At 46.5% G+C, this 25,487-nt stretch overlaps 1 protein-coding gene across 1 annotated transcript in view; it reads right to left on the bottom strand.

The window, feature by feature from the left end:
* TGFBI (transforming growth factor beta induced) overlaps nt 1–9,333 on the bottom strand; it is a 35,029-nt gene extending 25,696 nt beyond the window's left edge. The window contains exons 1-2 of the mRNA XM_024246946.3: nt 8,845–9,333; nt 4,226–4,324 (exon numbers count right to left, since the gene is read on the bottom strand). Coding sequence (XP_024102714.1) covers nt 4,226–4,324; nt 8,845–8,978 — 233 coding nt within the window. The 5' untranslated portion in view covers nt 8,979–9,333. The remainder of the gene's footprint in view (nt 1–4,225; nt 4,325–8,844) is intronic.
* Nucleotides 9,334–25,487: the final 16,154 nt, after the last annotated feature.

The following is a 25,487-nucleotide window of genomic DNA, read 5'->3' as shown; positions in this document are numbered from 1 at the left end:
TTAAGAGATCCCAGCTGGCTGCACAGGGATATGAAACAGGAAAGGAAGCACTAGTATGGGTCTGGGGTCTGCTTGGATGGCTTCTCACCATCTTCTTCTTTTTCCTCTTGGGACCAAGGTTGTGGGATATAAGGGAGGAAAAGGACAGCTCTTCTTCACCTTCACGTCAGCTGTCCCCGGTGCCCTGCCCAGAAGGACACCTACTGAAAAAACCCTGCCAGCTTATGGAAAAGCTCGACCATGCACCAGCTGATCTCTTTAAAAGTGAAATCTTTAAGCATTAATGCAGTGCTGAAGAAGTATTAATATTTTTGCCCCTGGGCAAAGGAACACTTGCTACTAGAGTAACAGGAGTGCTCTGCCAGCTCATCTTGGCTCCAGAGAAGGGCTTCGCACTTGTGAAATGTGTTGCTCATGAAAACAATTTCAAGACTTTTGGAATGAATAGCTGCCACCCATACCCGCTAGCTCCTCCACCAGCCCTCCCTATGCCACGTTTATGATGTCTGAGCTCCTGCTATGACCATTCCAGTCCCATGATGTCAACTTGGACTTGGCTGTTAAATAGGCCTCCTCTCCCTAGGGCTAGCACAAAGGAAGCCTGTCGAGAGGCAGCCAGGCTTCCTGACCACAATTTCCTGCACCTTTGCTCAAAGTGCCACACGTAAAAATTTTATGGCTACTAATCAAACCAGGGCCTGAAATCACAGAGGGGGATGCTGACTGTCTGCCCCCCACAGCCCTCTTTGTTTGATTAGCCATTGTATCACTCTGGTGTTCTTTAGGATCTGAAATAAATGCTAAAGTGAATTTCTGAACAATAAAATTCACAATAACAGCCACTAAATAGGGACCCACTGGTAACCACTTCCTGCAATAAAGTCCATATGTCAGCTTGACGCATTGCACCAGAGACTCAGGCCCTTCTCTCTCTGTAAATGCAGAAAAGTTTTTGTGTGCAGGGAACAGAGCTTCACCTGATGATAGCAGTGGAGTCTGAGGCCTCACAAAAGCAGGCAGATGGCTCCAGGCTCCTGTCTCACCAGGTTGGCTCCTGTATCTCTGTGTGACCTCTCACCACAAAGTCTTCCCCTGTATGCTTGGTACCTCTGTCTGCTTCCAAGGTGAAATTCTCCTTCTGGTTTTGGGACCCTTGACAACCTGAGCTGCCTCCTTTCCCATGACACTTTACTCCTTTTCATCCCAACATACACCTCTGCTCCAGCCTCCTTCTCTGGAGTCTTGCTGAGAAAATTCCAACTGCCTATGGACCCCATGCAGAGACAGTCCCTTTTGCTCCAACCACTACTGTGCTCCCACTTCCCAGTCTGGTCCTCACCCAACTAAAGGCATCTAGGGACCCACTTTCCCCAGGATAACATCAACTCCAGCCAGCACAGCCCTCTCCCCTTCCCACCTGACCACCCATGGCACTGAATTCTGACCTTAAGGTGGTCAGACAGTAGCCTCCTCACTGGTCTTGGTCTCAGGTACACAGGAGCCCTGCCAAGCCACTCTTACTGAGCTCTCTACAAGAACAGAGACGGGTTCCACCTCTTCCTCTCTCTGAGCTCTCTGGATCTTTTCCAGGGCAGCTCCACCTTCCTAAGACTACATGTGATGTCCCAGGAAGGGCCTCTCTTGTCCTACAAGTTTTATATCAAATAATATTTTTCTACCTTCATTTTCTCTTTTTGAAGTTGCCCAAAGCAATGGCCACAAATTCAAGAGTTGAATGTGAATGTCATATCCTTCTGGCTTTGTGAGACTAGGCCAACAGCTGGGACTGGGCATCGGGCTTTGCCTGAGTCCACTCAGAACCCCATCCCCCCACCTCATCCAGACATTTCTTCCTTTTCCTAAAGGACTCCGCTTGTGTTCACTGGGTAAGGGAGCTGCGCCACCACATCACCACATTATCATATCCAAACCTGCCCCCGAGGGGATGACCTGCTCATCAGGAACATTTTGGCAACACACAGCTCTGTTGCTTGTGCCTTGTCCTGGCACACAAAGATACAGGTACGAGAGCCAAGGCGACTCATCACTGACAGTATTGTCAGCCTGGACACTGATAGGGAATGTTATCGAGCTATTGTTAACTAGCTGGGCAAATGTTTCAGCCCAGCGGCACCCCCGAAACAGTGTGGCAGATGCTACCTTGTAGCCAGCTTGTCATCATAAATGGGTCTCCATTTTCAGAGAAACTTGAACTAACAAAAAAGATGGCCCTCTGAAGCCCAGGGCTCTTGAGATATAGAAGAGTTGTTTGCTTGGCACTAGCGCTCTGGTCACCTTCCAAGAAGCAATTAGGTGAGGCCTGGCTTTGTGTTTAATTAAGTAATTAATTAACTGTTAATTTGAGTAGATAATATACACACATGGGAAAAAAAATCAATCAGTACTAAAGGTTTTCTTTTTTTTTTTTTTTTTTGAGATGGCGTCTCGCTCTGTCGCCCAGGCTGGACTGCAGTGGCACGATCTTGGCTCACTGCAAGCTCCATCTCCCAGGTTCATGCCATTCTCCTGCCTCAACCTCCCGAGTAGCTGGGACTACAGGTGTCTGCCACCACGCCCAGATAATATTTTTGTTTTTTTTACTAGAGATGGGGTTTCACCATGTTAGCCAGCATGGTCTCTGTCTCCTGACCTTGTGATCCACCCACCTTGGCCTCCCAAAGTGTTGGGATTACAGGCGTGAGCCACTGCGCCTGGCCCATCTTTTTTCTTATTTTTTAAGTCAGGCATCATGGAAGAATGGGTGGTGTATAATTTGCATAGTCTCCTTTTGTTTGTAGCAGCGAGAATATCGCTGGGTGTCTGTTAGCTGAATCTTGGCAGTGTGTCCTCCTAGCTCACTCAACTTTTAGCTTGCAGGCTGGGATCTCAATCAGGCATGGAGCAAGCTGCCATGGACCTGCCCTGGACAGGCTCTCAGGGACTGCTGATATCTCCCCAGCTCTGCCATGAATCCCAACTTCCCTCAATTCATATTAGGATTGCTAATTGCCTAACATAATCAGGGTCATACATTGGGATATTTATTTCCACATACAGTTTAAGGAAAGAGCATTTTCTCTTCTTTCAGTTGGCTATCAAATTGGAGGAGATGTCTGCTCAAAAGCAATGTCACAACAATAAACTTAAAAATCCCTAACATTGGAAAGTGCTTAAGAGAGTGGCTTAGAGTTTCTTAATCATCCCATTATGTATGGAGACAGGAGGAAGGTCAGGCCTTCACAAGTGGCTCAGGAGATTTGTCACACACATCTTCCTAGCTGTAGGAGACAGCCAGCTTTGAGATCTGTTGACAGTGCCAAAACAGATTAGGTTTCCCCAGAATTGTTAGAACATGCACCTGATTCCACCAGGGAGCTGGGCAGTGGGGTAAAAGCTGCCTCCCTCTTTGCTGATACAGACATCAACAAGCCCTATTGTAACCACACTGGTCCACACCCTGTTGGCACTCTTACTTCTGTTTGTGTGGTCTAGGTTTGCAAATCTAGGGTGATAATAATAATAGTAGCTAGCATTTATTGAGCACTGACATGTGCTGGGCACCATATTCAGTCTCTTATGTACATTATTTCATTTAATCCTTGTAACAACTCGATAAGGTGGGTCCTTTTGTTATACCAACTTTTCAGGTAAAGCAATGGAGGGTTCTAAAGATGAATCAACTGGCCCAGGTAGAGCTACGGTTTGAATGAGGAAGTCTGTGCAAGTATTATATGCCATGCTGTCTCATAATCTGCATATGTTTAGTGCTCTCAGTCTTTTTGGGGTGTTTACCTTAGGACTGTAAGATAGGGATGGCATTCTTTAGTACAGATTCACCAATGGGATTTCTTTTCCAGAGTCACATGCTGGTGGCTTCTCCACTGCATATCTGTATTATTTTATGGGGATTGAGAAACACACACACACACACACACACACACACACACACACACACACACAATGTTTCATGTTTCTTGCAAACCCAAACCAGCCCTGAAAAATGTCAAAATGTCTCCAAGTCTTGTCAGCAGACTTAAAAATGCAAAACAAAATTGGCCAGCTTCCTAAAAATGCCACTCCCTAGCATGCAGGTCCCAGTCACGTTCGCACATGCATCTTCATGGCTTTTTAGGCAACCTGACCTTCTAGAAGGCTGGCCCAGGCCCTGGGGAACCGCAGCCAGTGTGCATACAGCTTGGTCTCCTGGCTGGTTACAGATACTCACGTTGATTTGCCACAGATTTTCCTTTGGTACCACTGCTTGCAGTTGGTGAAGTACTTCCTATTAGTGCCAATAACCTTCTGCACAGCACACACGTTGGGGCTGAAAACAAAAGCAGCAGAGTTAGGAAAATGATCAGCACGTCCACTCCACTTTAATGACTCCCATCATGTTGGCCTCCTTGGGTCACTGGAACTTTCTAGAGATAGAGGAGAGACAGTCATTTCAGTCTTGGTACTGGGGGTATCTTGGGTTTAGACTTTGGTTCTGTTTACCTAGATTCCCATCAGCCCCCATGAAAGCTTCCCCTGCAAAAATTGTTAAAATCTCTCTTACATATTGCTGTAACTTCATGTACATATCCTTCTTTGACATGGGCAATTGATAAGTGTAAACAAAAGCATCTCTCAGGCAGCTCTCCATACAGACATGCTCTGCATCCCTGGACGAGCTGCTTGGCTCCCAAAGACAAGCCATTGTTACTGTCCATCCTATAAACCAGAGGCTTTATAACTGGTTTAAACCACGGCTGGTTGCTGTCAGGACCCTGATAGGGGATGCTCTCCCATTTAACTCTCAGTTGTTCATTACTTAGATTCCAGCTCAAGTCCCACTTCCCCCAGAGAGCCTTTCTCCAATGTCCCAGATGACATGCTGCTTTCCATCCTCTGACAGTGGATACGGTCCTTATTTGATGTTCCAAACAGAATTCCTGTAAGTGATGCGGGGAGGTGGGGGTTGTCTCTTCTCTGCATCTAACACTCAACAGAACCTTGAGGACAAGTGTTCTGCCTTGTTCTGTTGTTCACATTCTAGATGGGGCCTAGCATCCAGGCAGGGTGTAGAAGGAGCACAAAATGAACTTGTTGAAAATACTGCTCCCCAAACTACCCAGATCCAAAGCATCCTCAGGGACCCTGTGAAAAAGCAAAGTGTAAATATCTGGGGGTTCTGCTAAGAAGCCTTTTCCAGAACCATAGGATTTTGGTTTTGCATGTTTTATTCAGGCCAGGTGATTGTGAAAGCTTCATTAGGAGCCCCTAGGGAAAGGAAGCTGCTGTGCTACATGGTCAGTCAGGAGAGGGTTGATCTTCCTGAGCTGGAGGCAGGCATGCATCTGACTGAATCACAAGTCAGAGGAAAGCAAAGAAAACAAACAATACTGAGGGCTTTCACAAGACCTCCGAGCTCAGAGAACTTCAGTTATCACCCAAAGGATGAAGTATTTCTTTAACATCAATTTCCCTGTTACTTTAAGAATGCCATCCACAGACATCACTTGATGTGTGGCGTATTTGTTAAGAAGACACCAATATTGCAGTAAGAACTACACCTACTGTCCCCATCATGATTCCTCTGCAGGAACTTGAACAATTCTCAAATATTCAGAGTCAGGCTTTTGGGTGGGAGTCCATTCTGTCCCTTCATTTCTCTGCCCTGTCTCTTCTACGGTGATATGACTGTCACCTCTTGGCCAGTTTTTTGTTCAACAGGTGAAAGTGAGTGGGCCCAGGGGGGGCAATGAGCATTAGTGAATCCATGTAAGGATCTAGGGGCAAGAGAAGTGAAGGATGGAGAAGGGACCACAGCCAGCAGAGGCCCATGCCTCCCTAGTTCTAGCTGGGGCTGACCAAATCCTCCAGATTTCTGAATACCTGGTTTCTGTTTGCTGCCTAGGATTCACAGGTTAGACAGTCCCTGAACAACCCCTGAAGAGTCCTTGCTGGCCATACTCCAGCCCCTGGTCTTATTTATTGTTACAGAATCCCAGAAGCTCTTCAATCTGATCAAGCAGGAAACAATTACTGTCAATGAATTCCCTGCCACTTTCCGTAGGCGTTTGGCGAATCTTGAGTGAGTCTCTTGTGGATGTGGCTCCAACATTCCTTTGCTGAATGTTTCCACTGCTGCTGTCCTTGTGGCAGCAGCAGAGGCTGGGGGCAGCTGTGACCTTCTCCTTCTCACATCGGGGAGTGTGGGTGGGCTGTGTACATAGGAAATTCATGCTGAAGCTTAATTGAAATGAGCAAGTTGCTTCTGGGCCTCAAGAATAACAGCATTGATGTTCAGCTTAGATTTGAAAACCAAGTGCTTCAGGAAATTCATTTCAGTTTTTGGTTGTTGATGTTTGGAAGTGTGATCGAATTTTTACTTCTCTTTCAGTATTATTTTTCCCCTTCCCTATAGCAACACAGATACAGCTGGGAGTCAAGAGACCACATCATAGTTATTACTCTCCCAACAGCATTCTGTGTCTGAACTAAGTCACTCTCTATCTCACTAAGCTGCATTTCACCACCTGTAAAATGGGAACATGAACAGTAGATCTCACTGTGTTGTGGTGAGGTCGAAAGCAAAAGTGGCAATCAAGTGCTGCGCACAAGCAAGACACAGCTGTTATTTCTTCCTTCGTATCAGGCAGCACACTACAATTCCTTAAAATAGCAAAGTTTTCCTTCCCTTTCTAACAGTTTTCACTTTGAATGAAAGGCTGGAGCTTGAACAACGTTATCCATTTGCACAAGGTGCCACAGCCCTGTGTGCCAGGCCAGGCAGCCCTGTGGCATTAACAGGGACAGTTAGATCAGAGTAAATACAACTGTGCCTGCAACCATTTTGCCATGGTTCATGTGCCTGCACATCCAGATTCTACTGGGAGAGGGGTGCTCCTGTGACTTCTTAGATTACTCTGCCCATCACAGATTACAATAGGCCTTTCCAGCTGTGCTGCAGGAAGCTAATTAAGAGGATTTGCCTGCAGGGGTATGGTGGGGACATTGATCTAATATCTGGAACTCATAATCAAGAGCATCTGCATTTAAGAAAAAAACCCCTATTTTCCAGCTGGTCAGCACTCTTCTGGGCTCTGAAGGGAAAGAGGTTTGCTATAAAGATGGCTCTTGATGGAAAGCCCTCAATACCTTTGAGGATCCTTCACTGTGGCTGTGCAGAGAGATGCCCTTACAGGTGACACTGTTGCAGGGCATGCTATAAGGATCTTCCCCTGACTTAGTGGTGAAGATACAGAAGAAATAGAACCCTCCCAGGCAAATTGAGGCACCCAAACATAACACAATTCATTGGCAAGAAAGGCAGAGAGACCAACGGAGAGGTGGGCAGCGATAATAAAAATGCCAGGTGCTTGCATTTTGATGTTGAGGCCTCATATCCCTCTCGTCTTTCTGACATCCCCCCTCACTCTATTCTGCACACTGCCCAAGTCAAAGGTGATTCTCCCACTTCCAGAAAGACCCCAGGATATCCCCACTATTCTCCTCTTTCCAGGAGGGTGTTGAGGCTGCAGCCGGGCCTGGTTTGATTTCACTCTGCAGGGTGGCCAGATGTGCTCCCAGCAGGCCCTCTCTGCCAGAGCCCCAAACTCCTGAAAGGCCTAGACCATAAAGCCACAAGTAGAGGAAACAAGAGCAACTATGCCCTACAAGGGGCAGCCTGTACCCATACCCAGAGCACTCCTAGTGCAAGGAGCCAAGACTGTCAGGGCCTATTAAGTCAACTCTATCACCTCCAACAATGAGTTTTGATTTGAGCACAGATCTGCCCAGTCTCTTGGAGGTTTGGGCATTGCTTGTGGGTGTGAACGCCAGACCCCGATGGTATTTAGGCTTCCTCTGAGGAGTCACTACAAGATTCTACTCATATATATTTTTACTTAGTTATGAAAAAGAAGTTGGTGCAACCAGGTAGGCTGGAAGCTGCAGCAAAGCCTGGGTATTTGTGACACAGGTATGGCCTAGTTTTTGAGGTAGAAATGTTGCCTGCCCCTGCCTGGGTCAGAATTAGGGCCACTATCAGACCAGACCTTCTGCTTGAGTTTGTCTCCTAAAGCCAACACATCTTCAGGGTCTCAAAGGAATTCCTGCAATGATAGTGTCCTACATTTACAAACCCAGCTATTACTTTAAGACAGACTCCAATCCTGGCTCCAGCGCACAATTCAGGACTGTGGGAAAGTGGAACCACTCAGGGCTCAGTTTCCCCATTTGAACAGTGTGTGTGAGGGCCCGGTGCATTCTCCTGCTCTTCATCGGGCAGGACAAGAAGTGCCACATTGCCCTTGCTGTGCCCAGAGAGTAGTGTTGGGTGCCAGCAGTGTCTGAGTGCAGGGCCTGGCCAGGAGCACAGGAGTCTGGGGCACCTTAGATGCTGCCACCGTGTGTGGCCCAGGTTCTTGTCTGGAGTCGCTGGCCGGGGGCTTGGCTGGGTTGGAATAGGTGTACTGCTGGGTGGGCTTTGCCCTCGGCACCTTCCCACGGTGATTATGGCCAAAGAGTTGCCATTTCCCCCTTTCTCCAGCGGCTGGGAGGAGAAGCTGAAAGCGCTGTCCGTCTCAGGCTCTTGGCCTGAGTCGAAGGTCTCTGGTCCGCTTCCCCACTCCCTTCTACAAAGCGGCGGCAGCCCTCTTTCCCTCCATGGTCCCCCACCTCCCTCCCTCTCTCCTTCCACCGCGTGCAGGGCTGGTGGTCCGAGCGCTCCAAGCTGCAGGCTTTTAGTTCGGGCTTTGTCCCCTGCGACCCCAGCCCACTTCAATGCCCCCAGCGGCTTGCGCTCCGAGCCCCGACGACCTGACCCTCCGCGGCCCCTGGCCAGGCGGCTCGGCTTACCCGTGCTGGCGGCCCCGGAGCCTGCTGTGCTGCAGCACCAGCTGGTAGGGCGACTTGGCGGGACCCGCCAGGGTCGCGGCGGGGCCCAGGGCCAGAGCCAGGGCGAGGGCCAGCAGCCGCACGAAGAGCGCCATGGAGCGGGACGACGCGCACCGAGCGAGCTAGCGACCGACGGGCGAGTGGGCGGCTCCAGGGAAGTGAGAGCGCCTCCGCCGCCCGGGCCAGGTTAAGTAAGCGACGAGCGGGAGGGAGCGGACGCCAGGGGCGGGGAAGCTGGGCCGGCCCGTGCAAGGAGGGCGGGCCGCCTGGCGCCTCCCAACCCGCGCGCCCACGGCTGCCCTGGGCACCCACCCGCTCCCGCACTGTGCCCGTGCTCAGTTTTCCCAGCCCTTGCCCTCACTGCCAGCCCTCCCTCCCTCTCTCCCTCGCCACAGTCTCCCTCGAACCAAGGGTATAGGTCCCTTAGGCCTCCTGTGGCTGCTTCCAAATGGGGACCTTGGGACTGAGGGACAGCTGTCTCTGGGGCTTGGGTCCTGCATGCTGGGGCCTGAAGATTCCCTCACTGATCTTGAGGCTACAAAACACTGCGGGGAGGGGTGAGGGGAGGCAGTGCTGATTCCCAAAACACCATGGCCCATCAGACTTGTTTCTGCACCCCAGGAGCCGACCCCCCTCCCCAGCTCCTCAATCTCTAATCCCTCCACCCCCACCCCACCTGTCATGCTCATTGAAAGACAGATGAGTAAATCCTGTGATCCACAGAAACGCCAAAAATGTGGGGCAGGTTTTGTTGGGCTCTAAGCTGCTTTTGGAGCCCGTGGGGAAGGGTGGGGTCCTCAGCTTGGTACTAACTCATTCCCTTCTTCAGTAAACATCTCTGCAACAGTACCTGCCAGACAGATTCTGCAAAGGCAAGAGTCCTGCCCTGGAGGAGCTCAGGGCAGGTAAACAAATTGTCACATGGTAAAGAGGTGATACTTACCTAAGCATCTATTAATCACCCATCAGTTACTTGGCACTGCTAGCCCTGGGGAGACACAGATGGATGAATAGAATGAGTGAGATCTAAGCCCTTTGTGAAAAAGCTCCAATTTAGGAAGCCCAAATCCGTAGCCCAAGCCAATGATGTTCCATGAAGAGTAGCTGGGGCTTTGGGGGCTGAGAGGAGGCACCTGGCCCTGACAGGGTGATACCTGCTCTGAGGCCTGAAAGATGAAAAGGAGTTAATCAGGTAAACTGAGGCATGCATTCAGGAAACTCAAGTTATCTGGTTGGCTGAAGCACAGGGAGGTGGAGTCAAGGGTAGGGAAGAAGGGGAGGAAGCTAGCAGGGCCCAGACTCCAGCTAAGAGCCTAGCAGGTGATGGGTGGAGGCAAGTGACATGGCCAGTGTCATGAGAGGCTTAAGGAGGCAAGAAGAACAGGTAACCAGGAAGGGACCATGGGAGAGCTTGAACTATGGTGGTAGAGGCAGAGATGGGGAAGGCTGGGCAAATGTGATGGGTGTAGGAGGTAATATTCTCAGTAGAATTTGGAGTCTGTATACAGGGAGAGGGGGAGAAAGGAGAGTCAAGGATATTGTAGGGTGTTTGTGGTCTGGACATTGCAGCAGGTGATGGTGCCACGTTCAGAATGAGGCACATGCAGGGTGCAGGCTTGCCAGGTAGGTGAGTGGTTTGGGACACCCTGAGTCTGAGGTGCTTATGATTCATCCTGGTGAAGCATCCCATGAGGGTAAAGCTGGATATGAGGATCGGGGGCTTGAGCGAGGGACGCAGGATGAAGATTCACACCTGGGAGTCATCCTCCAGTGACAGAAGAGCCCAGGAAGTAGAGAATGTGGGGTTGTAGTCAAGGAGGGGTGTCCTAGTAGGAGGGCGCTGCTCAAAATGAGGAATGCTGCCAACAAGACAGATCTGAATGGCTTTCACTGTGTCAGAAGCAGAGAGGTCACTGGGGACTTGGCTGTGGAGAGCAGATGGCCAAAGCCTGAATATGGTGGTTTGACGGAGAGATGAGTAGCATGTAGAAGCTTGTCTGAGAAGGGAAGGGGTGAGTTAGGATGGAAGCCAGGGAAAGACAAAGACAAGCGGGGCTTGGAGAGGTTAGAACTCTGACAGAAAGAAGGTGGGAAGGAGAAGGGAGAGAGATAATGAAAGTGAGGGGACAGGAGCAAGGGGAAGCAGGAAGCAGAGTGGTGTGGGCACTGGAGGAGGAATGGCCTACTGAGAGCATAAAGCAATTGAGGGCCTGTGTGGGGAGTGGCCAAGCTAGTGGAGAGGAGGGAACAGGTGTATGGGAGATTTTAGTGGTAGCGTTGATTAGACTTGGAAACCCCTTGGGCATGCAGGGTTAGGGAGGGGGAGTAGAGCTAACCTCGAGGCTCGTAGCTGGCAGGAAGGGATGCCTGCGCTGGGCACCCTGGTGAAGGTGCACATTTGGGTGTGTGAGGAGAGTGTTCCATTTGTGTTCACATTATGCGTGAACAAGCCACCTGCATTTCCAAGAGGGATGGACAGGAGGGAGCTATATTCAAAGGTCTTGAGCTCAGGATAGGTATGAGGATTGGAGATGCAGATTTGAGTCACCACTACGAGCAGGTGGTAGCTAAAGTCATGCACTGGATGAGCTTCCTCAGGAGCAGGCTGGAAGAGAGGAGAAGGAGGAGGAAGGGGAAGAAAAGGAGAAGATGGGTTCAAATACCAGTCCTTCTACTTCCTAGCTGTGTGGCCTTGGGCAAGTTATTCAGCCTCATAGAGAGGATAATAAAACCTACCTTGCAGGACTCTAAACTAGGTTACATGATACAATTCGAGTAAAATGGCCAATAAATATGCATTGCTATTATTATTACCTCTCCCCAATAATTGTTCTATATAGTAGGGTTCAATGAAACGATATGATAGTTTTGAGCAACTACAGAAATAATTATCTGAAAATGCTCATTTCATTTATTGAAAGCAAAACATTTCTCTGTTTCGGCACGACTGCTTGGCATAGGATAATGGGAAGAACCCAAAGGGATTCAAGCTCAGGCTGACTCCCAGAACAAGTTTCCCCTGAGACCAGTAGAATTTGGCTGCATTGCAGTTTCTAGGAAAAATGCTCCTTCTATGTAAGAGGCCAGGAGCCCTGCCATCTGGTTCCAGCTCTCTCTCTAGCAAGATTTAGGGCAAGTCAAGCAAGTTCACTGGACCTCACTTCTCCAGTCTGCAAAACTAACATTCGATGACTTGAGTTTTTCCATGAGCTCAGTAAAGAGATTGCAGTAATACTTTATTTATGGTTTAGATATCTTTTAAAAATCCCACCTCCATGCCCCACCACCCATCCCCTCTTTCAAACATGGAAAGCAGAATGCTGTGAGTATAAATATTTTCCCACCTGAGGTTGCTGCTTCTTTGGAGACAAGAGTGATGCTGCTGGAGGTAAGAGCAGGGACCCTCCATCCCCAGATGACCCAGAGCCAACCAGGCAAACACAGAGCACCAGAAACCCTGTCATTTGAGAAAGAATTTTTTCCTTCCAGATTAAACAATCTAAACAGGAGAAAGTGAGGCTTGCTTGGAAGAATCCTTACTAGACTTTTTCAAGCACTTTTTAAAAAATGACTGCTTTTACATTTTGTGGCACATGAAAGGTCACCAAAAACAGTTCAGGTTTTGACAATAATCCTGTAGGGTATGACAACAAGCTTTTTGCATCATGATAAATTAGTAGTTCCAACAAGTTCTTCACAAAGGAACCTAGGAAAGAAACTGGTTCTGGGCCTCTTGGTGGGAGAGCTGGCATCTGCTGCCCAGCTGACCTCGGGCCTGCCTTTTCCTTACTCCCTAAAGTTCCTGGTGATGCTTGGGCATACGTGGAGACAGAAGACACAGTCAAAATCATTTTCAGAGGCCACCATGTAGCTAAATAAAGAGCTCTTAAAATTCAGCTCCCCAAGACTTGCTAGGGAGAAAAAAAAGGTGAGTTTTGGCAAGAGATATCCAAACGAAAAGACATGAATCAAATTTGGGGGAAAATTGCCATCCCTTGTATAACACACAGAACTTAGAATGGTACTTCATATACAGTAATTATTTTTTCCATGGTACAAATAAAGGTAAGAAACATCTCAGTTTACTAACATTAAGTTGTGATTGTAGTACCATTTAGGGGATTTTGGATTGATTTCTGAAGGATCCACAATCTTGCCACTCAAAATGTGATCTGCAAAACAGCATCATCGGCACAACCCCAGAGTTCATTAGAAATGTGGAAAGTTTAACCAATTATTTATTTATTTATTTATTTTTTCTAGCTCTCATGAAGAAATGTGGAATCTTATAACCTCCCAAGACCCACTGAATCCGCATTTTCACCAGATCCCTAGGTGATCTGTATGCACAGGACTACAGGGTCATGTTAAATAGCTACGAGCTCAGAGGTGGTTAAAACAGGATGCAATTTATGTAGGCATGGAAGAAACGAAATACACCTGAAAATGTGTACCAGTGAAGGGACCACAGAGGAACTCTCATCTTCCGCTGAGGCCCAGCTCACTTTGTGGATGACCTTCAAGATGCCCAGGTACAAGGTCAGTTGTTGCATATTCAGTGTCTTCCACACACTGGACAGGGAGGGGAAATTGGCCTCAGTCACCTTCCATTCTTCTCTCTTTTCAAAGCCTGCAAGGGAGGCTGGGATAATCAACAGGTTTGTAACGGCGGGAACTTAAAACAAACTTGAGGCTTCGGGCTCTGCAATTGTTGGGAACAGAACAGCCGTCGCAGCCCTAGAATGGCATTAGGCCTCAGTGTTTAGTTTCTTAAATGACTTGGCTGTTTTCACAACTTCTCCAAACACTGGCTTTCTTAATCAGGGCCTGCCAAATGCTACTTGTTGGTTAGAACCCAATTTCATTTTCCAGGGAAACTGATTTTTCATGAGAGTTTCATTGATTTGGCTCAGCTAAAATATCTAAGAAGAATCCAGAGGCACTTTTGAGGTTGCTTTAGTTGCCTGACCTCAAATACTTTAGTGGAGGGATGCCCACAGATGATTGTTGGCTTACACATGCCTTTCCTCTGCTTCCCACGAGTTTTCTTGCACGTAGGATAAAGGCCTTCAGGGAAATGGACACCACCCAGCAGCGATTCATTCCAAAGTGCAGAAATCTCTTGCTCCTTCATCCAGCTCCCCTTCTTCATTTCTTCATTCTTGCCCATGGTGCCGCTCAAGGTTGGAAACCTTGCATTCAGTTTTGCCTGTCTCTGCTCTCAAGTCCCCCATGTGCAATCAGTCACCAAGATCCTGCAGGTGTTCTTTCCAAATCTCTCCTAGATGCTTCTGTTCCCTCTTCTGCTACTTAAATACTCCAGCTCCCCACTGCCTTACCTCTCACCACCCACAGCCTCCAGCCAGTCTGACATCAGCTGCCACCCCAGCCATCCATCTCCCAACGTGGCTGGTCTTATCTTCCTAAAACACCACTTCTACCAAAACACTGCACTCCTAGAACACTCCCGATGGCTTCTATTGTTTGTAAAAGAAAATCCAGACTTCTCTGATTGTTTATTTATTTATTTTTTTGATGGACATCTTATCCTCCCCAGCACCCCACCATGTTAAAAAGGAATACAGGCACATTACCAAAAAAAGAAAAACCTTAAAAAATACTGAAAAGGCTAGATAAGAGGAACACACACATCCATAATCCCTATACTGAAAGAACTTCCCACGTATTGCCCTCTTTCTACTGTACCCGGCTTCTAAAGTCCTCTGCAAAATTCCCCCTTTGCTTCATGTAACCTGCTTTCCCTGTGTCCCAGTTTCAGCCTAGGCTCTTGCAGGGCCAGCCTGTGCCTCTTCCACCCACTCAGGCCCCCACCCCCAGCCCTGCTCTGCTCCCCGTGTAGTGAGCACTGTGCTCCTTTTTTGCCTCTACACATGTATGTGATACTCTCCCTCCAAAACCAGCTTTGCTAAGAAGCTTTGCTCAGGCAAATTCCTTCACCTCTCTGGGCTGCTGTTTTTTCAGCTGGTCTCCCTTCCATGGCTCTCCCACTGGATACAGCCTCTCCTTTTTGAAGTCTAACATCCGTCATCACAGTGAGCCCGTGTGTTTGTTCCTCTGATTCTTTTACAGCCTCCTAATAAGTCAGCATGGAGCCCAGTTAGCATTTGTGGATCCATCAGTTGACTGGCTTCCTAAATTCTTTCTAGCATAATTCACATCTATTCTAATAGAGTGGTCGGAATAGACAAAGACATTTGTTGGCTCTGCTGTAGGTGACTGCTCCACCATATGCTGTGGACTAGACTCATTTGCGTGGCCCTCTGGGTCAGGCAGGGATTCTGAAGGGCTTTAAAGAACATTGGACCTGGCTCCCTCCCCAGTTTCCCTAGCACAGGCCTTAAGTCCCAGCACGAAGGAGAAGGAGCGAGCTTCTCTGGGGCCGGTGCTCCCAACATCACATCCTGATCCTTTGGATGCTCCCTCATGCTAGGTGAAAGAAAGTCTCTGCTTCCTCAGCTGCAATGTTGTGCCAGCATCAGAAAGTAGAAAGGGGAAGCAGGGTTGATGCAGCCGTGACTGATGGCTCCATAGCAGCCATTCTGAGAGCCATTTTCAAAATTCCTAAGAATTTGCTGCTATCCTGACCTGATCCACCCTACTCCAAAACACCCTGGACATTCAAACCCATGGCATAGAAATTAATTTGTGCAGCCTAGAGAACTGGTGAGATGACAGCCACCATATTTTGCCTGCTGGTTTTAACATTTTAGAACTTGCTAATTGTCCAGATCAGCACCTTTGCCCTGGCATGAAAGGACAAAAATTAAACCCCATGTAGAGTGCCCCATGATACCCACCCCAGATTTCTCTGGACCCTCCACTGCCCTTCATCTAGTGGTTGGGCACTGGGCCCAGTGGCAGGCCAGCCGTAACACCCCCTTCCCCAGTCTTTCCCAGCATTTTCTTCCTCAGTCTTCCATCCATGGGACTCCTCATATTTCACTGGGATAGGAATGGAGTGAATGCTGTGCTCTACACAAACCACATAGTGCTCTGTAGTTAAGATGCAAACGTTTAGAATGATTTCTGCTTCTAAAGACAACAAAAGCAAGAATTAGCCTCCAAGCTTCCTCCAGATGAGGCTATGTTTAGGAAAGGCTATACGTTTGAGAATGATGCAGGGAAGCAAGCAGAAGGAAAAAAAAAACCACGTATGTGCATGCATGTGCCCACATAGAATATTGGCTTATTAAAGACAAATAAGTTTACCAATGTCAGGTACTAGTCTCAATACCTTTATGCATTAAGTCATTCCATCCTTAAAATACTCTTATGGGTTGAGTACTGTTCTCTTTTCTGTTTTCCAGATGAAGAAGGCAAGGCTGGAGAGGTGAAGAAGTTTGTTGCAGTGGTGACAAAGCTAGTGTGTAGGAGAGCCAGCATTTGAACACAGGCAGCCCAGCCCCCAGTACTTGTCCTACCTAAACCACTATGCGCCCCCTCCCCAGGTAGTGTAGTTGCACATTTTTGGAAAATCCTTGATATGGTTTGGCTGTGTCCCCACACAAATCCCATCTTGAACTGTAGCTCCCATAATTCCCATGTGTTGTGGGAGGGACCGGGTGGGAGATAATCGAATCATGACGGTACTTTCCCCCATACTGTTCTCATGGTAGTGAATAACTCTCATGAGGTCTGATGATTTTATAAGGGGAAATCTCTTTTGCTTGACTCGCATTCTCTCTTGTCTGCTACCGTGTAAGACATGCATTTTGCCTTCCACCATGATTGTGAGGCCTCCCCAGCCATGTGGAACTGTGAGTCCATTAAACCTCTTTTTCTGTATAAATTACCCAGTCTCAGGTATGTCTTTAACAGCAGCATGAAAACGGACTCATACAACCTTCAAACCTTCTCCCTTGCACACATTTTCACTGAGCAAGACTCTAGCAGCTGCTGTGGTAAGTGAGGCAGGCTTGGGGAAGAAAGCAGCCAGCACGCAGCCACTCATCCCCTTCTCCAGACAGACAGGGGACCTGAGCTGATGGACCACTCTCTAGATGACCATGAATCAGCATTCCTTTCAGTGGATCAACTAGAATTGCTTAGTAATCCTCAACAACCTTTAATCCCTCATTTAATTACTGATGAAATATCAATTAAATGTTCCTGAGAAATCTTCGAACTCGTGGCATGGTCATTTCAATGAACATTTGATACACCAAAATCCCAGGACAACAAAAAAATTAAAACGACGTCCAGCGTGCCTAGAAAAGATTTGCCCACGTTAGTTAGCACATTCCTGAAGTAACAGTCTAACTAGAAGTTCAGTTAGTCCTGTTATTCTACATTATTTTTTAAAAATACTACTGACAATGTATGAACAACCAGCTTGCTCCAGAAAGCAGTTCTTGATAGATTCTACCAATATTTACTGAGCTCATGTTAGGAGCCCAGCAGTCGGCTGCTTATTACGGTTCTAGACACAAGTGAGTCATTCTCTGGTGGGGAGCCAGGCACATATACAATGAAATAAGTGCCAAATGCATGGCTATACACAAAAGGACTCCAAAGGGAAGTACCCAACCACACACCACACAACAGGGGTGGGAGGGTAGCAAGGATTGGCGGGGGGAGTTTGGGGTAGCCGGAGGGAAACCAGATTCTTCCCAGAAGAGGTGATTCATCATCTGGTGGACAGTGAAGCCAAGTCAGCAAGGTAGACTGCAACTCATCAAAATAGAAACCGGAGACGGGGTTAGTACTAGAGACAGGATTGCTGGTCTGAATTTCTGGTTCTTGTTAGCACTTTACAATTCCTGAGACATATATAAGCCTGAAAGAAATGCTTTCTACTGTATTCACTCTTAATGGCCACTTTTATTCCTCCCTCTATTGTAGAGAGATCTACTAAATATCTTATGACTTGATTTGGTCCTTCTCAAAAATAGGTTCAAGTCTTCTCTGTGGGCACTTTTCAGACTCCAAAACCAATAAGCCCCGAGGCAGGCCCCTAGCCCCTGTGGATTCTATTTACACCTTCAGGGCACGATCAGCAACTAACATCACATAGCGCTGGTGCTACACAAACACAATTCAGGTTCCTTCTTAACTTTCTAGTTACTTACAGTGAAGGAGGCAAGGAAGGGCAACAAGTGTGTATCTGTGTATGTGGGTCTGTGTGACGTGCAAATAACAGACTCCTCTATCTGTGTGTCCAGATCCAATAAGTACAAATTCTATCAAGCCCTTGAGACAGATAGGACAGAGTTCTGCCAAGATGGGGAGGGGCACAGAGCTCAAGGCAAAGCTTAAAAAGGCTTGGCTCAGTGATTAAAGTACAACACAATAAGCAACTTTAAAATGTGTTTATTTAGATACAAACTCCATCCAAGACCCCATAAGTTAGACCTTGGCCTGTTTTCATGGAGTGGTGTGACGGCAGTGGTCTTTTTAAAATTTAGTTTCTGTAACTTACTCTGGGGGCGTAGGTTGATCCCTCTAAACCGGTACATTAATAAATAGAGCAGCAGAAAGGAAGGCTGCAGGGTCATGAGACCCAGGCTTGCATGCCTCTTCTTTCTTGATAATTGTTTCCAGATGTGGGCATTGGCACAGCATCAGCTCGATGACAAAAACGAATGAAAGTCCTTTCTCCCCAGCTAACAGCAGGCGGCTACTGGTCCCGGCAGAAGGCCTGCTTGTGTTTTCATTTCAGAGGTCTCACGTGGCTGGAAGCATTTGCCTCTTGCTGAATGTTTACCTGGCATATGCTATGGACAGCAAATGACACAAGAACCTCAGTGCAAGATGTCTCTTGAAAAAGAAGGTGGTAGAAAAGTACATACATCTAATAATCCTAAACAACAGGGAAAGGCATGGGCTGAATTTGGGGTAAAAACATCTCATCACCAAGGAAATGATATGCAGGAAGTTGTCAGCTCAGGGTCCTGTTCTTATCATAGATGAAATGGTTGCTTCCTCTAGTGTTCTTGAGGGGAGAGGTGAGAGAAGATTGTTCCTGACTTCAGGGTGCTTGAGAGAAGTCACATACGCATGACACAAAACAGACATATTAAAGGACTCACTAAGGACAGTTGGGTCTGCTTTCAGTAGAGAAAAGAGGTGCACTTAGGAAGTGGTAGTTTCTGGCATGGTTCAACTGGCCTGTCTCCATGTGTGTGGAATCTCACCTTTGACTTCAGACCTTGGTCATGTACCAACCAGGCTGCATGTGGCCCAAGGCTTGGAGACCAGTCTAGCTGAGCTTAGACTTCTCACATTCTGCTTCCATCCTCCTTTGACTTTTGGGAAAGTCTCCTCCTGCTGATTTTCATTTGCTGGCCAACCCGCTTGCCACAAACCAGGGAAAATCAGCTCTGAATTTTGAAAACTGGAAACATAAATTCATTTGGCATAAACACAGCTTTCTCCAGCAGACACACAGGAAGTAAGCTTACCTATGTATGCAGTGGTATCATGGACCACCTTAGAGCCTATCATAACTAGCATTCAGTTGGTATGGATGGTGTAAGAATAAATTTCATTGCTCTCTAGGACACAAGGAGCACTTACTTATGGATTTGTGGGAAAAGTTTGCAGCTAGGAATGCTCTAAAAGATTACCAAAAATCTTTGTTTTCATGCCTCAAAATAAATATCTGATCTCAGCTGGTTTTGCCTTGTTGGTGACCACAGCTTATTTCCCGGTGTCATTTGCAGGAGTCAATTTTGTGGACTTGATCAGAAAGCCTTGAAGGGTGTGAAAAGAGGACAACAGATGGCTAGCAAGGGCCACTTTGGGACAGCAAGAAAGGCCGAGTCCATCTACTGGTGACTGGATCTGACCTGTCCATGATAGAGCCAGAGTCTGAATGGACAATCCTGCTCTCTCATCCCTCCTGCCAACCCCGTGCCTTTCCTTGGTCTTGGACAGGAAATGCAGAATGAGACAAGCCATCCATTGCCATTCATCCATCCCACAGGATCAGAGCCCCAGCCTCAGGGCCACTGGTTATGAGTATCCCTTGCAGGTGAAATGCTCCTATTAATACATAACCCTGAGTTTGGGATAATGCATGAAAAGATATTTCAGAGCATGGCTTCCTGTAGATACATGTCTTAAGGGCCAGTAGGTGGATTTTTTTAGCCCCTTTCTGGCTAGAAGGGATTCTATACAGTGCTGCCCAGGCCCAGGGAATGTATGAAATGAGCTCCAAGGAAGCTTCGGAGAGGTCTCCTTTTCTAGTAAGTTCCACACCCACTAAGCATTTATTAAAGTGTCAGCTGTGGATATTGCACAGTCAAGCAAATAAGGGGTAAACACAAAAGATGTAGAAGGTCCTTCATGTCTTCCAGAAGCACACCATTGTCTGGGAAGGCCAAGGAAAGGCAAGAAATCAAGTTCAAGACTGGAAAACATACATTTTTGTAGCCAATTTACTAAAATATTTTCAGTTCTCTGAACCTAGCATGCTTTTTTTCCACCTCCGAACCCGTGAACACAGACCTTTGTTCTTGCTGTCTGGCTTCCATGTGTCCATGAGATTTTAATTTAGACCACACTTTCTCTGGGAGGCCTTCCTTGATGCCTTTAGCCTGGGTAGGTGCCCTTTCTGTGGACTTTTACTGGCTCCTTTTCTTCTCCCACCACAGCATCTATCAGTGACATGTCTGTTTTCTCTACCAGATGGCAAGTTTGATGAGGGCAGGGAAAATGCCTGCCTTCTTCACTACCCCATTCCCGGTATTCATTCATTCATTGGTTAATTAACTATGGAGTGCCTGGCATGAGCCAGTCAAATGATGAAAAAGGTCACAGTGAAGCTGTATTAGTCAGGGAAGGCAACTTGGGGGAGGTGCATTTTGAGATTTTCTTTGAGGAAGTTGAAAAGGGAAAACAATGGGAGGCACAAAACTTGGGGGCCTCATGCTACCCCCTCCCTCTCCACAAGATGTCTAGGCTTCCATGGGAATCAAATCTGGGAACCATTACTAAGGGGAAGGGCACTCACATTCATGGAGCTCTTACCACATGCCAAGATTTGCCAGACGCCAACCACATTAATAATACTTGCCATTCACCCTGAGTTGGCTGCAGGCCAGGCCACTTCTTGGGCTGTCTCATTTGATCTTTTCAACAACCCTGCTGAGATGGTTGTCCCCATTTTTACAGATGAGAGACTAAGCCTCAGAAAGAGTGGGATTTGGCCAAGATGGCATAGTGACTAAGCCAAGAGTCATAGCCAGGGCTGTTTGGCTCAAAATCAATGATCTTCAAATATTTTGCTCACAACCCAACTCAAAGAATTGACCTTTTTTGCACATTTTAAAGTTGACTTATAAAGATTTTTTATCATGTGTTTGAATAACTGTAAAAGATGTCAGAGCATTGTATTTTGAATATGAGCATTACATTATGTTTTTGTCAAAATATTGGAACTTTAGATTGAGTTTATGCAGTTGATAGAAAATCTCTGCCATATCTCAACTCTGTCCCTCATACCAGCCTTGGGTGAGTTACTTAACTGCTTCTATGTCAATGTTTTCTGCAAATTGAGAATAAGAATGATACCTACTTACAGGACTATTAGGAGGATTAGATGAGATAATTTTATGTAAAGTACTTAGAAAAAGGACTGCTCCACACTTCTGTATAAGTGTTTGCTATTATTATAAACTCTAATTGAACAATGAGAGGCTGCCTTTTCTAATTCCCCTTTGTTAGAAGTCCTGGCACAATGCCCCATGGTAAGCCGGTAAGAGGGAAATCTTGCCTTCATGAAGAAGGGAGGTTGAGGAAGGGAAAGTAGGAGCATCAGCAGAGGGGAGGCACGTGCTTAGGCTGATCTGTTCTAGGAGAGGGCACATGTGGAAAATGGGGACTTGGAAGTTGATTCTGGTAAAAATTATGCATGCTCCCTAAAAGGTCTTCCTGTAGCCCCAAGGATGTGTGTGTTCCAGTCTGAAGTCTCCATTTGTCCTTGAAGGGCAACAACCACCAGTGAATGAGGCAGCCCTCTCTTACAGGGCCCAACATCCCAGGGAATAGCAGATGAAAAGAGGTCAAAGTTTTTTTTGTAATTTCGCCTCCCCAGAGAAGTGAAAATGCAGGCAGGTGCTGTGCTGATGTGGCATGATCGAGTGCCACTCAAAAAGTGGTCTATGGGCCAGCGTCACTAACATTGCCTCGAGCGTTCTAGAACAGGCCTCAGCCCATTGAATCAGAATCTGCTACAACCAGTGGTTCTCAACCCTGGCTGCAACTTAGAATAAGTAATCATGGGGAGCTTTTAAAAAATCCTGATGCCCAGGGCCACACCCTAGGCCACTTAAACCAGAATTTCTGGTCATGTGGTCCAGGCAACACTAGTTTTTAAGTTTCCCTGGTGACTCTGATGTGCAGCCACAATGGAGAACCACTTTCATTTGTAGCAATGTTAATACAGAACTTCAAATGTGGGCTCCTTCCCTTCTAAATAATAGCCTTGTCTGCGGTAGCTCTTCTGTGCATTCTGCCCACCCGTTCGCCGCCGCATGCTCATTCTCTTACCTGGGCTACTGTGGCAGCCTCCAGCCCTTCCCACCCAAAGGAAGACCTTCCACAACATGGCCTTGACTTTCCTTCCAGACTTTTCTCCAGACACTCCCCTCCATTCCAATCCAACCTGATGATTCTCTCTTCTCTAAACGTGCCTCAAAGTTTCCCACATGCCCACCACAGTCTGCTGTCTTCTGCTCCATTTCTTGCCCAAATTTCTGCTCCTTTGGGGGATCATGTTAAGATACCTCCTCCATTGGATCCCCTCTGCCTGGTTGTGACCTACATGTAGTGTTTCTTCCCTTATACTTTCTACTTCAGATTCACATTGTATGCCTTCTTTCCCCACTTCACCCCATCCCATTAGCCTGTGGGCTACAAGAGCAGAGTAGGGACCCACTTCTCTTTATTTACCCTGAAAGACCTGCCACTTGCCTGGGCACACAGAGCTGCACCCCCGCCCTGCTCCCTCCCCAGGCAGAGACAGGCTCAGGGAGCCTTGCAAACCATCGCCACTACCGCTGGTGATTACTTGGCATACTAATTGTTCCATTAAATTAAAGCTCTTTAAAAATTACTACCCTAAGGGGAGTGGGCAAAACCCACATCAGGCAAGTTGCTTTAAACGTTGCCTAGAAATGAAAAGCTTTTTATCATTTGTAGCAATGTTAATACAGAACTTCAAATGTGGGCTCCCTCCCTTCTAAATAATAGCCTTACTCTTCCTAGAACAAGATGGGTTCATCAGCACAGCCGGCAGCAGCTGACCACCAAACTTCAAAGGAAATATTCTCCAATCACTCCTTCCAGATCCATCTGGCAGTCTGAGCCTGGCCTCAGCTCAAGTCCATGATAAATGTTCCTTTAATGCAGAGACTTGCATTTGGGCTTGGACTCCTCCTCTGTTTTCCCTTCATGCTATGGAAATCATTTAGTAATTTGTCCTCATAAAAATCAAGCAGAGAACCAGATATTTAATGTCTACAGACAGTGCGCAGGGCGGAGACGTCACCTCACCATCATTGCCATTTATGTGCCTTTCAGCAGGGCTGACAAAATGCCTTCCTCTCCAAGGTTCTACAATCCAAGCTGCTGTTCTTTCTAGTTGCTGGTGACCTTCACTTTCATTTCTTGCCCTTGCCAGACACCTATTTCTAATATGGATCTGCCTTCCCATTTTGTAGACAGGATTCTGATAAGTATCAGTGTAGGTTGAATTCAAGACTCGTTTCTTCTCTGAGATAAGAATTTGTACTGATGGGGTTGCAGGCATATGGCAGGATTTATTAAAGAGCCAGATAATTTCTTTCATTATTATCTTCTTAGTCCCAAACCATAGGTCTCAAGAGAAATGTTAGAAAATGTTACTTCCCTAGTACACATAAGAGAATAGATATTTAGCAGAGACAGAAATGAGTCAGCCTCTCTCCCTGTGTCTCACCTAGGCATGTGGTGTTAAGGCCAGTACCCCGCAGGGCCCCAGATTAGAGTGGGGCAAATTTACATTACACATTTAAAAGGGCCTCTTGAGTGTTAGGCTTGGAACAGACTGCAGAGGCTGCTGGGTGGCTTCCCAAGGAGATCTTTAAGAACATATAGCCATCTATTACACTTGGCTGAGGACAAGCCCTACGAAGAGGAAGGATGGGGAAAAAGATTTCTGAAGGCTGCTGCTACCTTGGGGTTTTTGGGGGTCATTTTTTTGTTTTTATTTGTTATGGATACAGAATAGTCGCATGTATTTATGGGGTACATCTGATGTTTGGATACAGGACATACAATGTGTAATGATCAAATTAGGATAATTGTAGTATCCATTACCTCAAGTGTTCATCATTTCTTTGTGTTAGGAACATTTCAATTCCACTCATTTAGTTATTTAAACATACACAATAAATCATTGTTAACTATAGTCACCCTGTTGTGCTACTGAACACTAGATCTTATTCATGCTATCTAACTGCATTTTTGTAGCCAGTAACCATCCCCACTTTACACCCCCCCATTCCTGCTGCTCTTCCTTACCTCTGATAATCATCTGTATCTCCATAAGATCAATTTTTAAAAAATTTTAGTTCGTACATATGAGTGAGAATATGTGAAAAATGTGTCCTTCTGTGCCTGGCTTATTCCACTTAATGAAACTAGACCCTTATCTCAAGACTTAAATCTAAACCTGAAACTATGAAACTACTAAAAGAAAACATTGGGGAAACTCTTCAGGACATTGGTATGGGCAAAGATTTCTTGAGTAAGACCTCGAAAGCACAGGAAACCTAATCAAAAATGGACAAATGGGATCACATCAAGCTAAAAAGCCTCTGCAGAGCAAAAGAAACAATCAACAAGCAAAAGGACAACCCACATAATGGGAGAAAATATTTGCAAACTACCCACCTGACAAGTGATTAATAACTGGAATATATAAGAAGCTCAAACAACTCAATAGGAAAAAATCAAATAATCCAATTAAAACATGAGGAAAAGATCTGAATAGATATTTCTCAAAAGAAAACATACGAATGGCCAACAGGTTCGTGAAAAAAATGCTCAACATCACTAATCATTAGAGAGATGCAAATCAAAACTACAATGAGATATCATCTCACCCCAGTTAAAATGGCTTTCATCCAAAAGACAGGCAATAATAACAAGCGCTGGTCAGGATGTGGAGAAAGGAGAACCCTCATACACTGTTGGTGGAAATGTAAATGAGTACAACTGCTGTACAGAACACTCCTCAGAAAACTAATAATAGAGCTACCATTCAATCCAGCAATCCCACTGCTGGAAATAATTCCAAAAGAGAGGAAATCAGTATATTGAAGAGATATCTGCAATCTCATGTTTATTGAAGCACTACTCACAATAGCCAGGATATGGAGTCAACCCAAATGTCCCTCAGTGGGTAAATGAATAAAGAAAATGTGGTACATATGCAGAGGAATATTATTCAGCCATAAAAGAATGAGATCCTGTCATATGCAACAACATGGTTGGACCTAGAGGACATTACCGTGGGGTTTTGTGATGTATACAGCTGGCCTCAGGCCAGAGCCAGTAGAAGTTGCAGCTCTTCTCTGATTTTTGCTTAAGTGCCTGTA

This window comes from Pongo abelii, chromosome 4 (genome assembly GCF_028885655.2).
Source record: "Pongo abelii isolate AG06213 chromosome 4, NHGRI_mPonAbe1-v2.0_pri, whole genome shotgun sequence".
Lineage (NCBI taxonomy): Eukaryota > Metazoa > Chordata > Mammalia > Primates > Hominidae > Pongo > Pongo abelii.
The sequence above is the reverse complement of the archived record's forward strand: the minus strand, read 5'-3'. Positions and strand labels throughout refer to the sequence as shown.